We start from the raw sequence: 16,320 nt of genomic DNA, 5'->3' as shown, positions 1-16,320 counted from the left end.
AAAAAAAGAAAGAAAGAAAGAAAGAAAGAAAGAAAGAAAGAAAGAAGCACTGATGCTGGGCTTGCGTAATGTTTCTAAATGCTGTTTTTCTGATTTGTTGTAATAGTATTTTTTAGTTAATGCATAATAAAATATATATATTTTCCTTAAATGAAGCTACATGTATTGAAATCATATATTTCTTTTCTTTCTTTAACAGCTGATTTTGCTGTGAAAGTTTTACAATGGTCAGAGACTGAAACCATTAGACTTCACCTCTGGGATATTGCAGGTAAGATTTACTAAAACATACAGATACAACTACATATGCAATACAGACAAAGGTAAGCAGTTTCCTGTCAGATCCTCAGACAATTAGACAAGGACAGAGCTACGTCCAACGCAGACTGCAGAAGAGATGGTTTTGTTACATTTTAAGAATGGCAATGCCAAGCTCCAGGTTGGATAACAAGTTTATTTGTACATTATAGTTATACTACCAGAGCTGTGTATGCTGGAAAATGGTTTAGAAGCAGAGGAAATCAAACGTCCAACTCCTGCGTTATCAATAAATATGGCATGCTTCACTGGCAGCCTATTATATGAAATCTGATGTTTTGAAGACCTGCAATTAAGATATTTCCAATTTCGGCCAATAATTGCTTTCTCTGTGTTGCTCTTTCTCACTTAACTAGTCATAATAGACTTTGGGGAAGACATCAGCATCAATGTGCATTCCTTTTTTTCAAATATATTTTATTAGATTTTAACTCAATGAATCCATTGGTTGAGAAATTTACAATATATAACAAGCAGTTAATAGAAGAAAAACAAAACAATCATAAAACAGAACTATTTACAGTCCATAACATAACAAACGTTTACATTAAACAAAAAACATTATTACTTTTGTAATAAGTCTTTAAGATTTGCCAAGATAAATGTTTATGTATTATTTTTTTTGTTTTATAGCATATAATTTGTACAAAGACAGTTTGCTAAGTCAATGAATTCATTAAAAGAGAGGATATTTCTGTTCTTCTAATTTTTTTGTGATGACTTTCCTAGCAATAGCCAAAACTGACCAAAGGAGAAGCACTTGTGTTTTTGGAATAAAATCTGGAACTAACACATTGAATAAAATTAAAGAATTTGTAATATTACAATTGTCTGTCCATACTGACCTAGCAAAGTTTCTAAACTCTTCCCAGAATTGAACAACCACCCTACATTCTATATCATATGTATCCAGTTTGCATTAGTGGTCTCATCACATCTCTAACTTCTTATTTCTTCTTTCTTACAAATCAAAGTGATCTTATGATGTGTTAAAAAACTTCTATGTAGATATTTCCAGGTGAAAATTTTCCAGAAAAGTGACAAGGTGGTATTATTTATAGATTTCAAAAGTAACTTTTATTATCTTCTGAGAACATGTCATTATTGATTTTTGTTGAATATTCCCAGTAAGCTGGATCAAAAATCAAGAATTCTGCTCTTAATGCCTTAAAATTATTGATAAATAAGACTTATTTTTAATTCCCACATTATTAATACTAAAGAAGAATTCTAATAATTTAGCAATGTGCATTCTTAAAGCATTACTGGCATTCAAAACTTACCATATTGCCTCTTTATAGTAAGATGGCAAGTTAACAAAACACAGGAAAATCTCCAAAACTTCAGACACCTTTGCAATCAAACCAAAATAAAAGTTAAAATAATAAAATAAAGCACTATTTTAGATTGCAAAACAGTACTAAAAAAGCTGTTACATTTTGGAGCTCCATCAAAAAACTTTTATCCACAGATAGAATAGAGTGGCCCAATCCATACCTAGACATGTACCCCAACAATATCACTTTATTATTTAAATCCTACTTCATCAATACCATAAAATCACTACTTAACATAGACACTGGCCATTCACCTCAGTTTAACTTCCAAGTTAGTGGCAGCCATAGCACCTTCTTCATCAACACTGTCTCAAACTGTATCATTAAAAAGCATCACCTAAAACTAAAACCTGCCACCCTATTTGCAGATAACCTACCTGCTGAATACCTGAAATTCACAACAGATGTCACTGCCTACCCCATCTCAATAGTTTCATCCAGCAGTCTTATGGCCCCTCTCTATGGAAGAAATCATTCATCCTACCACTTCGTAAAGGGGAAACATAGCTAATCTTTCCAACTGTAGACCCACAGCCATACTTCCATTTTATCAACAATATTTAAAAAATTCATCCATTCTCAACTCCTCAACCACATTCTTACTAATAACTGCCTCTTTTCCTCCCAGTATAAATTTATACCAAACCACAGTACGCTTACTGCATTAATAGACTTCTCTAACAAAAATAATCATAACCACAGAACAGTTAATATTGTATCTGCCCTTTTCTTGGACCTGACATAATCATTTTATACTGTCTCTCATAGATACATAGGTTCATATAATGTTACTAGGATAATGGCGTGGGTGGACCTTTCTAAGCCTAGCCATGTTTTCCTGAAAGAATAATGTCATCCTGTATCCAAATATGACATCAAGGGCCAGGCATTTATATGCTATCTCTGTCCATAAGGGACATGGGTGTCAGGTAAAGTGTAAATGTCCTATTCCCCAACCACTGGTCTAGGTTGCATTTAAATTGTGTAATATACAAACTCAGCTTCACGTGGATGAGAAGCCTGTTCCATAAGAGGGGGCAATCTCTGGGACTCATATTTGTCTCTCCAGCATGTTCTGTTTAAGTCACAGAGAGAATTCAGGTTCCTAGACCTTGTACTTCTGGTACTCTTTGACTTACAAATATGCAGGAGATTCATAAATGTGGGGTTTGCTAATGCTTTGTAAGCCAGGCATATAACCCCCATCAACAATATATAGGAGACTGAGTAGAGGGAAGGGGCTTTAAGATGCTCTGCATAAGGCAGGTTTGTTATGCCTTGCATTCTTTTTGTAAGAAACCATCTCAGGTCACTCTAGTTGTTGCATATGCCTGGTCATGTACATAATGAAGTGAGCATTGTACTCTATGATGGGTCTGATAAGGGCAGAGTACAGTGGGATAATGACTGTTCCATCAACTAGCCTCCCTTGATCTGTCCTATTCTACTCTTTCCTGGTTTCTCAGCTGCCTGTTTCTTATGTAGCTGTTAAATGGCAATCTCACATCTTTATCTTTTTACTAGTCTCTGGCAGTGTTAATGCTCCATACTAGGACCGCTGCTGTTTAATATATTTACAGCACTGCTTCAAAACATGTTAAACTATTACAGTATGTAGATAATGCAACACTTATCTGCTTGGACTAAAACCACATACTTATCCAACAGCTCACAAAAGATTCATTCTCCTCCATAGAAAAGTGGCTAGCAAAATCAGACCTAGACAAAACTCATTTTCACTGGTTAAGTCTCATAGCAAAAGCAAAGTTAACTTTATGCAAATAACACATATATTGAGGTAGTCTCCAACACTAAATTACTAGGGGTTATAGTAAATGACACCATGACATTCAACTTTCACATCCAACAAACTAAAAAAAAAAAAAAAAAAAAAAACACATCAGAATTTAAGTATACTACATAGAGCAAAGCAATATCTGACTGAAGGCAGACGGATACAGTTAACACCCACTTACCTGCTTCCTACACTTTTGTATGCCTTTCCTATTTTTATCTGCCTGCAGTTCATCCTGACAACCAAACTGCAGCAATAGTATAATAAAATCGAATCATAAAATAGACAAATTGGCTTCCAACAAGCCATAATCCACACAACACTGTATTGCCTCAGGCAATCTCACCTCCTCACCCACTCTCGGCTTCAGTTTGCACACAGATTTCTTTCACCCTGAAAAATGCCCTGCCCTAAGCAGTATACTACAACTCCACTCCAGCAACAGAGCTCTCAGTCCTACTCACAAACATCTGCTCTCAGTTCAAAAAGCAGGAAATACTCTTTACTCCAACTGTATCTCAAAATCCTGGAACTTAGTTCCTCCTCCAGTTAGACACCTCAACAGCACACATATCTTTAGGGATAAATTAAAACTGTTCCTGCTTAACTCCTGGCTATGCCCCTGTTATTCACCAGGTTAAATTATTCCTAAACGGACTCTACTTTGTACATGTATATGTCAGTGATTTTCTCTTCTGTTATTTTTCTCTTTTCTACCCTTTTTATAAAAAAATGCATATAATAATTTCTGACCTAACGTACTACTATTAATTTCACCTAGTGCTGATTATGTTGCACAAAATATACTTGTTTATTTTATAATTATCTACTTTATTCATTGTCATTTTTTATGTAATGCTGCTGATATTACCTAAGCATTCTGTATGTTGTAAAAGTACTACTGCAAATAGTTCTCATGGAACATTGTATGTAATGCTGCTAAATATAACCTGGGTACTCTGTATATTCCATGTGTACTAGTGTTATTATTTCTCAAAGAGCATTTCTCACTGGACTGCTGGAAAGAGGTTTGTTTGCCCCCGTCAGACCTTCATGGTAAACAAATTGAAATAAATCATATTTTTCTGTCTGGTATCTTTGAAAACAAACAATGAAAGAATAGAAATAGTACAGAGAATATTGAGTAAAAATAAGTAAAATATTTAAGGATGGTCACTACCATGCAGAGAAAATAATTTTCTTTTAAAGATACAGAATGCAGAATCTTGAAATTGTCTGCCAAGGATCAAAGGAGTAGAAAATGGATGGCAGATAATCTTGGACAGTGTCGTATCTAAAGCTATGAAGAAACAAATAAAAAAATACTTCTCTTTCAAAAAATCCTGAATACAAAATCTTAGGATACAAATGTCAAAGATGGAAGGAGAAGAGGGTGTGAATGATTTTATCTAGAATGGAATTCTGAGCATTCAGTGAGAAGGTAGTTTTCTTTCAAATATCTGGTGTGAAACTAAAATTGAAAGTGACATGTTTATTTTTCTGAGTGGCAGACATACCAAAGTCCCCTACCAAAGTGCCATTCAGTTAAGGTACTAAGCACATAATCAAGTGAGGCTACTCAAATTAGACTCTATTGTTGCCTCTTTCAACCTTTCAACATAAGCTGTGAATTGCAGTTTTTTTTCAAGTACTTGTCACCCAGGACAGGGTGACTCAGTGTTGATTCTGTATTCCTTGCATGCTCTATTGCTCTGTTCTACTTATTGTCAGGACACTGAGGGCAGTATTTCCCAAATATGTCATTTTGTTGGGTGTGTCTCACCTCTGCATGTGGGAAGATCTCGTGACCATAATGCTTTGGATCCCCTTCAGCCAACAAGCAGTGGGGTGTGCCAGAATCATCACTGGCTGATGAGACTGAAGGTTAGGTCCTAACTTCTCCGACAAATGGTAGGTGATTTATTACTTGAAGGTGTGCTGGATGTATGGAGGAGTCATTCTTACCTTTGCGGTAATAATCCCCTTATATCTCTGATTTTCACATTACTGGCAACTCCACTTCTATCTTCTGATGTTCTACGATAGCTATTTAAGAGCATACCCCATCACAACTTTCCTTTCCCCCAACATAGGTGAACAGACATCTGCATCATCATTCCACTTTCTCTGTCTTCCTCCTCCACTCCTCCATCTCCTAGGCTGATAGTCGAACCCGGGCAATCTGGATCATAATCAGGGCTTCATCACTTTATGCCATGGTGCCATCAAGCTGTAAAGTGAAGCTACTAGAGCTACCCATAGTTGCTTGCCAGTTTCAAAGAATTCAATACAAAGTGGTAAATCATCAAGGGCTTGCAGGAAAGTGGAGCCAGGGCAAGAGGAGACAATATATGAATGGGGAAAATAAAGAGTGAGGACATCCAAGATAACAGTGGGCATACAAACAAATTCACAAATTTTCAGTCAATTGTGTTCAGTCATTTATGATTCAGTCAAATAAGTGTTTTTATTTATATATATATATATATATATATATATATATATATATATGTATGTATACATATATATATATATATATATATATATATAAACATGGAGAATAAGATCCCTAATGAGCAATTTCTAGGCACTGACAGAAGTACAGATGATTTTGACTTAGAAAGGACAGACAAAGAAACTTGTCAAATCAAACAGGATATAAGGCCAATACACTGATGACATTATTCAGTAGTTTAAACAGTGCATGCTAGAATTGTATAAAATCTGACTCGATTATAAGTAGTGAATAAACGTGCAGAAATAATATGCTTCCAATATTTTGTAGTGAGTGCATTTAATAAATGTAGAGAATTAGAAAAAGTTATTAAAATTACATGGAAGATAATTTCTGATAGGAATTTCTGATAGAGAAATTGCTAAGGCTGTGAGTAAAGCTCCACTGTTTACTTAAGATGAAATGAGACTGCATTGGATATCTGTGGTAATAAATGATGATAACAATAAATATACTCTATTAGAAGATTTGGCACATTCAAACATTTAAATTCTTCCATCAGTGTTGGCAGTGCTTTTCTTCATCCCAGTAATGGAAAGGCATATATTCCCAGTGGTTGTTCTATACAGTGACTCTTGCACCTGTGGAAAGAGATTTCTGACCATAGTGAAGGAATATGTTCATGGTATCAACACGTGCATTATGTGCAGTATGCAAGCCAAACATGTAAATGAATGAGATCACATCTGTAGGTTTGCAGTTTTCAAAGCTCAATACTGGCGTTTATAATTTCAAGAAATTAATACATTGTAAGGCAGTAATGCGGTGTGAGAGAGAGGCAAATAATAACATGTAAATCAATAGATAAATAAAAGAAATGGTTTGAATCACGTGTTCTTAATCAGGTCATCCCTGTAACTTAAGAAGAACAAAAATGTATAACAGTTTATTAGCAGTGATATTTGACTGGGGCATCCTAATAGATATCAGATTGTCTTTCTTCCTCTGTCAGTTCACTGACTGCTGTATATTCAAATGTACAGTATATTTATCAAGTGTTTTAATGCATTTGTATGCCTAAAGAAGCAAAAGTCATCTCTTAAATACTCACATCAGTTTAAGTGCTTTAATAAATTCAGTGAATCATGGTTCAGCGTTGCCCGTTATTTTGGTTTCTTTTGTAATATGATTTGAGTTTTGGTTAAGAAAATAAGTATTTTCACTTACTATTTCCAAGCTTATGTACCAGTTGTCAACCTTAGCACCATTCAGTCAACATACTAAGTGTGTAATCTTGGGAAGACAGCCACTATTATCCACCTAAAGATTCTGAATTCAGAACAGTAAACTATCATACCACCCTTCCTGCTCTGAATTCAGAACAGTAAACTATCATACCACCCTTTCTGTTCTGTATTCAGAACAGTAAATTATCATACCACCCTTACCGTTCTGAATTCAGAACAGTAAGCTATCATACCACTCTTACTGTTCTGAATTCAGAATTGAAAACTGTCATACCACCCTTACTGTTCTGAATTCAGAACTGTAAACTATCATACCACCCTTACTGTTCTGAATTCAGAACAGTAAACTATCAAACCACGCTTACTGTTCTGAAGTCAGAACAGTAAACTACCATACCGCCCTTTCTACCCTCCTAAAGATATGGAGTTCAGCAGAGTGTACTGGAGTTCAGCACAGTGGTCATCACAAGAACTAGCAGAAAAGCTCAGTGCCATTACAAAACCATTCAGAGTAGGATACTATGTTTACATTAACCCACTAATAAGCCATCACAACACCATCACCCACCTAGAGAAACTTAAGAGAGTTTGTTGGGTTGCTAACAGCAACCATCCTAAACAGGCGTTAATATAGAATAGCATACTATCCCAATATCACTACCTCCAGCTGCCCAAAAATATCCTAATATTGAGAATAAAATAGCTCAGTAGCTTACCACCAACAGCACAAGCTGGACCACCACAGCTACACCCCCCCAAAAAAAAAACACCATCATACTGCTATGCACCCAAAATTACCAACTCCGGGCTTAGTTTTATATACTGGTATTTTTGAAATGCATTGTTGATTGTTATGGCATATTTATTTATTTATTTATTGACATTTGATTACTGGGAAAGTATGATTAAGTAGAAACCCATTTTCAGAAGAGGCCCAGGGAGAAAAGCTCCACTATTTTAGTAATGTTATAGTTATCCACATAGTTCAAGAAGAGAAAAATTTCTAAATTACTCATTTTTATTGTTGAGGCTTCTGAAATTTTAGAAAAACAGTTTCACCTCTGTTTTTTGTCTTATATATTTTTCATTTATTTTTTTTTTTATTTATTTTTTTTTAATCTGAAGCCGTCTAAAAAAGACACTGTGATGATGGTGGGAAAATGGCTGTTCAGTACTTGTAATAAGGGAGATGCTAAAACCTATCAGGTGAAAAGCATTCCAACTGCTTGCATATCTCACTACAGGCTCAGACACTAAATTCCCTGTCTATGAAACACGTCCTTCACTACTGAGTGAATGCCAAACTTTTTCTTTATATTTAACTACCATATGACATAATGGGAGGATTTACCTAGGCAAATTTGTTTCCCATGCTTGCGAGATATTTGATGATCCCGCAGTGCCATGGTATAACATAGCACTACATGCCCAAAGATAGTGAATAGCGAATACATTAGTACCTCAACACCACTGTCCACTCGACATTCTGAGTATAACCTTGGTAATAGCCCAGCACTATTCAAAGAACAAATATTAAATAGCCTCTAACCTGCCAGCAAATTGTACCACACCATCTTTCATTCAAAGATAGGGAGACTAACATAGGCTTCATTAAAACAGACCTGAGTTATCAGGTTTAGATTTCTGGGCTAGCATCAGTCTTCACCCACTCAAAGATGCTGAAGGCTGAACAGAGTAGTGACTATCTACACAACATCAGAAATACAGAGACACTGAGCAAAATATAGCCTCTCACAATCCATTCAAAGATACTAAGCTATGAAACACCCTACAATCCAAATACCACCATACCACTGCTGATATTAAGAAGAGACGTTTGAGATTACAGTCAGAATCTACTGTACCATCCACCCAAATATACTGAGTACAGAATAGCTCCCCAGTTCACCATACACATCCATTTTACTGAAAAAGGAACTGCCCTCTAACACTCCAACACTAACTCAGTGATGCTGCAGGAAAAGTCTTGATATTCTAACTGAGCATATGAACTAATCTGTATATGTGATCCATCCTGTCATACATACCATTCATTCATCCATCCATGTCATCCATATAGACGTACATTTTCTAAACTGCTTGTCCCAGTGGGTTTGCAGTGGTAGTGAGGTGTGCAGGGCAGATCAGAATCTCTTATCCCCAGCAACATCTCAACCTTAACCTATGAGATCCCTAGGCAACCTGAGACTTAGAATCCTATCAACATGTACTGGTCCTGGCCTGAGGCTTCATTCCAGTGGCTGTGCTTAGTATACCTCCTATGTGAGATACCCAGGGGACATCCTCACAAAATATCCAGACCAACTGAACTGTAGAGAGATCTCAACTAGCCTAAGAAGGAACTCCATTTCTGTCACTGGTATCTATGGTCTCATGCTTTTTGGTTGCTACCCAAAGCTAATGACTACAAGAGAGAATGGGGATATAGACTGTCCGGTAAAGTCAATGTCCCATACTGTGACTCCGTTGCTTTATCAAAAACAAAAAAGCCAGCATAACATGACCCAATATAAAGTAGATAATAATATTATTTATTGCAAAAAAGACAGCAAAACAGCACAGACCAGTTTCGGCTGGTATTCTATACACAGCCTTCTTCAGTGTGAAATAAGCACAATCAAAGCTGTCATTAAATACACTGCACAAGAAGATGATTGGTTAAAGCTACAATTTGTCATTCAATCCAGGTGGAAAAAGACCACCTAACTTAATAATCCATTTTTTCTCTTTTGAATTTAATAAAGAATGCCAACCAGTTTTGTTTGTTAATTTACCATGAAGCTTATCAATAATAGTAAAAAGAAAAGATGCTGTTGGATGTTTAAGTTGATGCTTAAATAAGGCATTATGTATTCTACCTTTTTTAATGTTGCTGATATGCTCTGAGATTCTCAATCTAATAAGCCTAGACGTCTGGCCAACATAGAAAGCCCCACACGTACATGTGGCTAAATAAATAAGCCAATCAGAACTACAATTGGCAAAAAACTTAATATCATATACAGTGGGGGAATTCTTACTGGTAAATTCTTTGGTTTTGGATATTTTGTTGCAATTAATGTAATGTCCACATGGATAACATCCCACAGGAATGGTACCAGTCAGAGTGGTTTGAATAGGTTCCAGACCTCTTGTATCAAGTACGTGTTTGTAATGACTGAATGTACTGCCAAGATTCCTACCTTTCCTGAATGAAAACCGACATTTATTGGGGATAATAGAAGACAGATCATTATCATATAGTAATAGATTCCAATGTTGATGAATGCTTTGAATTAAATGATCTGAATTCCTGCCATATGTAGTAGTGAACCTGATATATTGGGTGGCCGGTGTGTTGTTAGATTTGTAAGTTAATAAATCATCCCTGTTCATATGTCCTACTTTATTTATAGCATCAAAGACATAACCCATCTTATATCCTCTAGACCTGAAACGTCTGGTAAGGTCATGACTTTGTTCCTTGTAAGATGTCTCATCAGAACAGATACGTTTCAGTCTGATAAACTGAGATTTGGGAATGTTTTTGGAAATATGTGGTGGATGAAAACTTGAAGCATGTAATACGGCATTATATTCTGGATGCTTCCTAAAAACTTTTGTGCTTAAAGTGTTGTCAGATAATCTATTAATGGCTACATCGAGAAAAGTGATATTGTCATGATCATAATGTAAAGTAAACTCGATACCCCATTTGTTATTGTTGAGATATGCCAGGAAGTCGAATAATCCTACTAGTTCGCCCTTCCATACTGCCCAGCAATCATCAAGGCATCGACGCCAGATGTCGAGATGTTCCAAGTAAATATTATTGTTACAATTATAAATCAAATCTTTCTCAACATAAGCCATGAAAAGGTCCGCATAAATGGGCGCAAAGGAAGAACCCATAGCGGTACCTTTCGTTTGCCAATAACAGACATCTTGGTAGAAAAAAAACATTATTGTTCAAAACATAAGAAGCCATATCCAATAGGAATTCATTAAATTCACAGGAATATAAACCGGAACTCTCTAACCAATATGCAAGAGCTTCCAAACCACCTGAATGAGGGATGTTTGTGTATAAAGCACTGACATCTAAAGTACACATACGCCAATCAGGCTCAAGTTGTGTATCGGAAATGATCTGTAGAAAACTAGTAGTATCTTGTAACCGTGAACGAATGAGAGATAACAAAGGTTTCAATTTATCAGTCAAAAAAAGAGAGAGGGGTTCAGTGATGTAACCCCGACCTGAAACAATGGGTCTCCCTGGGGGGGTGTATAGGGTCCTTGTGTATCTTTGGTAAGAAGTAAATATACTGACTTGATGAATCATGAACTAACAGTTGGTGCATAAGGTTGGCATCAGTAATGAAAGCATCTTTAGCATAGGACAAAAATTCTTCAATTTCTTTTTGAAATCTAGATGTAGGATTAATATCCATTTTAACATAGTATTTTTCATCAGATAATTGCCTTAAAGCTTCATTACTGTAATAATGCCAATCCAAAACCACCACAGCACCCCCTTTATCAGCTGAAATAACAACAATATCTCGATTATTTTGTATGTTTCTGATGGCCTGTTGTTCTTGAATAGTAATATTATTGGGACGAAAATCAGAAACTGATCGAACATAATGAAGATCTTTGAGAACATTGTTCTGAAATTGCGAAACCACAGGGTGCATAGGTGGATGAAAATTTGATTTGTGATATATAAATTTATCTGAAACATCAAAATCATTAGTATTGCCAAAAAACATTCTTAAATTAAGCAATCTACAGAATGAAATGACATCTTGTGCAAATGAATCCTCAGTAACAAAAAAAACGGGAACAAATGTCAGTCCTTTATTGAGAATGTTAACTTCAGTGGGTGATAAAATATAACTGGAAAGATTTAAAACATTGTTGTTCAAAGAAGAATCTACTTCGCCATTGCAAGTTGGAGTAGACCATGTATATCTGTGATAGCCTTTATGTTTCCTCCCCCCTCTTTTGTACCTGTTCCTAAAGGGGCCACTGTCAATGATCTCTTGGGGGTGGGTGACCCAGAGGCAGTCTGCAAATCATTCTCAAGGCCAGAGAAAGACTCTTCTGTAGAAGAGCCGGTGTCAGAAACATAATTATTTTTAAGGATGGATTTTGGTCTTTTCCTTTTTGAGGGACGACTGTGTTGTATGTTAAATTTTACATGTTTAGTTAAACTGAAAGGGTTGTTGCCCTGATAGTCCGCTACATCTCGATTGAATTTCTGGATTTTCTTCAATTTTAATTGGGTCTCTAAACTATTTAAGTCAGAAGCCACCCTATTAAAGATGTTTTGCAAAAAAAGGCTCATTTTCAAAAGGTTTGACGTCGTTGGCAAGGCCTAAAACAATATTTATTTCTTTATCAATTGTACGTTCATAATAACTGTTAAGTGCCTTGACAAACGACATGCTGACTTGATGTTGTATCCCAGCCCATTCTTGTGATAAGTCATCAGCAATTTCAGCCACTAAGGGTTGAATTCTCACCCTTAATCCACGTGGGGTGATATTTTTAGCAATATAAGCTTTAAATAGTTTGGCGTGCCAAACGTTAGATCTTAATAGTCTCAAATGTTTGTGAAGTTTATCAAACACCAAATTGCAAGTCATTTCTGACCTAATAGATTCACCAATAGTTACTTCTTCCGGACTGGGACCTAGTCCAAAAGCACTCAAATCCTCTCTGTCGGAGGATAATCCGGAGACAAGACTCAATAAGTCCATGACTAAAAATAGTTATACAGAATAATAGTAGACAATAATAGCTACAAGGCTACGTCTAGAAAGAGACAATAGTAGACCCAAAAAATTGGACTACGTCTCAGGAATAGGATGTATCAAAAACAATAATACCAATTTGAGCAAAACATCCCAATGGAAAAAAGTAATAACCTGGATGGCTTGGATGAAAAGAGTATGAAAGACCCTGAGAATGCAAATAACCTATATGGTTAAAGAGAATGGGCCAAACAATCAGAATCAACAACCCACCGGTCACACGAAAAAGGGAAAAGACAACCAAAAAAAACCTAGTAATGGAATTGACTAATATCAGTAATATACTGACACTAAAAATAGACTGTAATACAGTCGACTAACTGAGCAAGAAAAACAATAAAAAGGTTTGTATATAAAATAGAAACCAACAACTCTAATAATAGTGTGTAATATCCCATTATTCAAAACCAATCCCCAGAGAATTGTGTCATAGATATTCCCCGACATGTATGTTTACATGTCGGGGAATATCTATGACACATTCTCTGCTTATCAACATATATTATGTGTTTTCTTAGTTCCCATACATTTGCATATATGTCTATCTAGATTACATATACTTAACAGTTGTTGTCATTTAGCTCTGGGGATTGGTTTTGAATAATGGGTATATTACTTATATTGCTAAAAATATCACCCCACGTGGATTAAGGGTGAGAATTCAATGTTGAGAAAGATTTGATTTATAATTGTAACAATAATATTTACTTGGAACATCTCGACATCTGGCGTCGATACATTGATGATTGCTGGGCAGTATGGAAGGACGAACTAGTAGGATTGTTCGACTTCCTGGCATATCTCAACAATAACAAATGGGGTATCGAGTTTACTTTACATTATGATCATGACAATATCACTTTTCTCAATGTAGCCATTAATAGATTATCTGACAACACTTTAAGCACAAAAGTTTTTAGGAAGCATCCAGAATATAATACCATATTACATGCTTCAAGTTTTCATCCACCACATATTTCCAAAAACATTCCCAAATCTCAGTTTATCAGACTGAAACGTATCTGTTCTGATGAGACATCTTACAAGGAACAAAGTCATGACCTTACCAGAAGTTTCAGGTCTAGAGGATATAAGATGGGTTATGTCTTTGATGCTATAAATAAAGTAGGACATATGAACAGGGATGATTTATTAACTTACAAATCTAGCAACACACCGGCCACCCAATATATCAGGTTCACTACTACATATGGCAGGAATTCAGATCATTTAATTCAAAGCATTCATCGACATTGGAATCTATTACTATATGATAATGATCTGTCTTCTATTATCCCCAATAAATGTCGGTTTTCATTCAGGAAAGGCAGGAATCTTGGCAGTACATTCAGTCATTACAAACACGTACATGACACAAGAGGTCTGGAACCCATTCAAGCCACTCTGACTGGTACCATTCCTGTGGGATGTTATCCATGTGGACATTGCATTAATTGCAACAAAATATCCAAAACCAAAGAATTTACCAGTAAGAATTCCCCCACTGTATATGATATTAAGTTTTTTGCCAATTGTAGTTCTGATTGGCTTATTTATTTAGCCACATGTACGTGTGGGGCTTTCTATGTTAGCCAGACGTCTAGGCCTATTAGATTGAGAATGTCAGAGCATATCAGCAACATTAAAAAAGGTAGAATACATAATGCCTTATTTAAGCATCAACTTAAACATCCAACAGCATCTTTTCTTTTTACTATTATTGATAAGATTCATGGTAAATTAACAAACAAAACTGGTTGGCATTCTTTATTGAATTCAAAAGAGAAAAAATGGATTATTAAGTTAGGTGGTCTTTTTCCACCTGGATTGAATGACAAATTGTAGCTTTAACCAATCATCTTCTTGTGCAGTGTATTTAATGACAGCTTTGATTGTGCTTATTTCACACTGAAGAAGGCTGTGTATAGAATACCAGCCGAAACTGGTCTGTGCTGTTTTGCTGTATTTTTTGCAATAAATAATATTATCATCTACTTTATATTGGGTCATGTTATGCTGGCTTTTTTGTTTTTGATTTAGCTTTATTCTGAGCCGTGCAGTTGCTTCCGTGCAAACTTTTTTTTTTTTTTTTTTTTTTGTTTGTTTGCTTCCGTTGCTTTATCACCACAGTCTGATACAGCAACTGCAGTACTACTCAGAGATGGATCATGGTCAAATGGGGCCCTAGGCAGGGTAATGGATCAGGCCCCCTTCCCACCTGCAGCCATTCCAGTGTCCCATTATTTGGCTAGTTCTCCCCAGTTACCATAAACACTGTTTAAGTGTGCATACTGTTTTCTGCTTTACTTCTACAATGATTATTTGCATTTAACTTAAAACTTCTATTTCAAATTTTATAGGGCAAACACTTATAGATATTTGCTAAACAAAGCAATACAGTCTCACAAAGAAAACAGACTTAGCATTAACATTTCTCTGCCCTTGAAACTCACATTCATTGAAACAGCATTGAAACCCACAGTCAAACAAAATGCACTTGGCCAGTGGCAGATGAAGTGTACCTTTGAGCTATTTTCAAGTCATAGGCCCCTTGCGCACATTTTTAGGACCATGCATACATGCACGTTTTCTTTGATTCACCTTCCTGATTGTATTAAATTATATTCCTTATATAATACAGCACCTCTTGTTTGAGCATGTTTTAAATTTGTAGTTTTGACCATTTTTCCAGTAAGCAATGAAACAAAATGTACAAACCAATAATGATAATACTGCCCAATTCAGAACATTTCAACCATAAAAGGCCACTCAAATGTCTATCATTACACTCCAGCAATATCAACCAAAATGCACAATTTTTGACAAAGTAAAAGTCATCTGAATAAGTCCACATTAAAGAGATTTGTAACTAATGAAGTGGTTGCTGCTAGCAAACAACTTTACAGTTCAGTGTTTCGTCTACAAATTCAGTGCCTGTTGCCATTGAAGAATAAATTGCCTAAGTCATATTAAACAAAAATGGTAAGCTGGTAATATTGCAATAAGGAATGGATGGTAAACTGACAACAGGGTCCCAGTCACATCTTATCCAAAGGAGGACATACTCAGGACTGCAGCACTCCCCCTCCCTTAAAGTACAGCATAGTATCAGCAATCCATTTACATGCAGCGGCAGTTGAACCTACAGCCTTGTGCATCAAGATGCAAGTATGCTATCTGCTGTGGTACTAACAATGCTTTTAAATTCATTAGCACAATAGAGATACCATTTGCTAAACAAAAGTTGCACACTGCAAACAGACTTAGCATGAGCAGGAGTAAACTTCTCTTCCCCTTAAAGCTCACAATTCCTTGTAAAATACACGTGACACTCAATTTCTTGTAAAAT

At 35.9% G+C, this 16,320-nt stretch overlaps 1 protein-coding gene across 1 annotated transcript in view; it reads left to right on the top strand.

The window, feature by feature from the left end:
* Positions 1 to 16,320, top strand: part of LOC122805880 (ras-related protein Rab-7L1-like) — a 486,016-nt gene that overhangs the window by 76,613 nt on the left and 393,083 nt on the right. The window contains exon 2 of the mRNA XM_044076127.1: positions 200 to 271. Within this exon, the coding sequence (XP_043932062.1) occupies positions 200 to 271 (72 nt within the window). The remainder of the gene's footprint in view (positions 1 to 199; positions 272 to 16,320) is intronic.

The sequence above is a fragment of the Protopterus annectens genome, chromosome 7.part0 (genome assembly GCF_019279795.1).
Source record: "Protopterus annectens isolate FY-2018-M chromosome 7.part0, PAN1.0, whole genome shotgun sequence".
Taxonomy (NCBI): Eukaryota; Metazoa; Chordata; order Ceratodontiformes; family Protopteridae; genus Protopterus; species Protopterus annectens.
The sequence above is the reverse complement of the archived record's forward strand: the minus strand, read 5'-3'. Positions and strand labels throughout refer to the sequence as shown.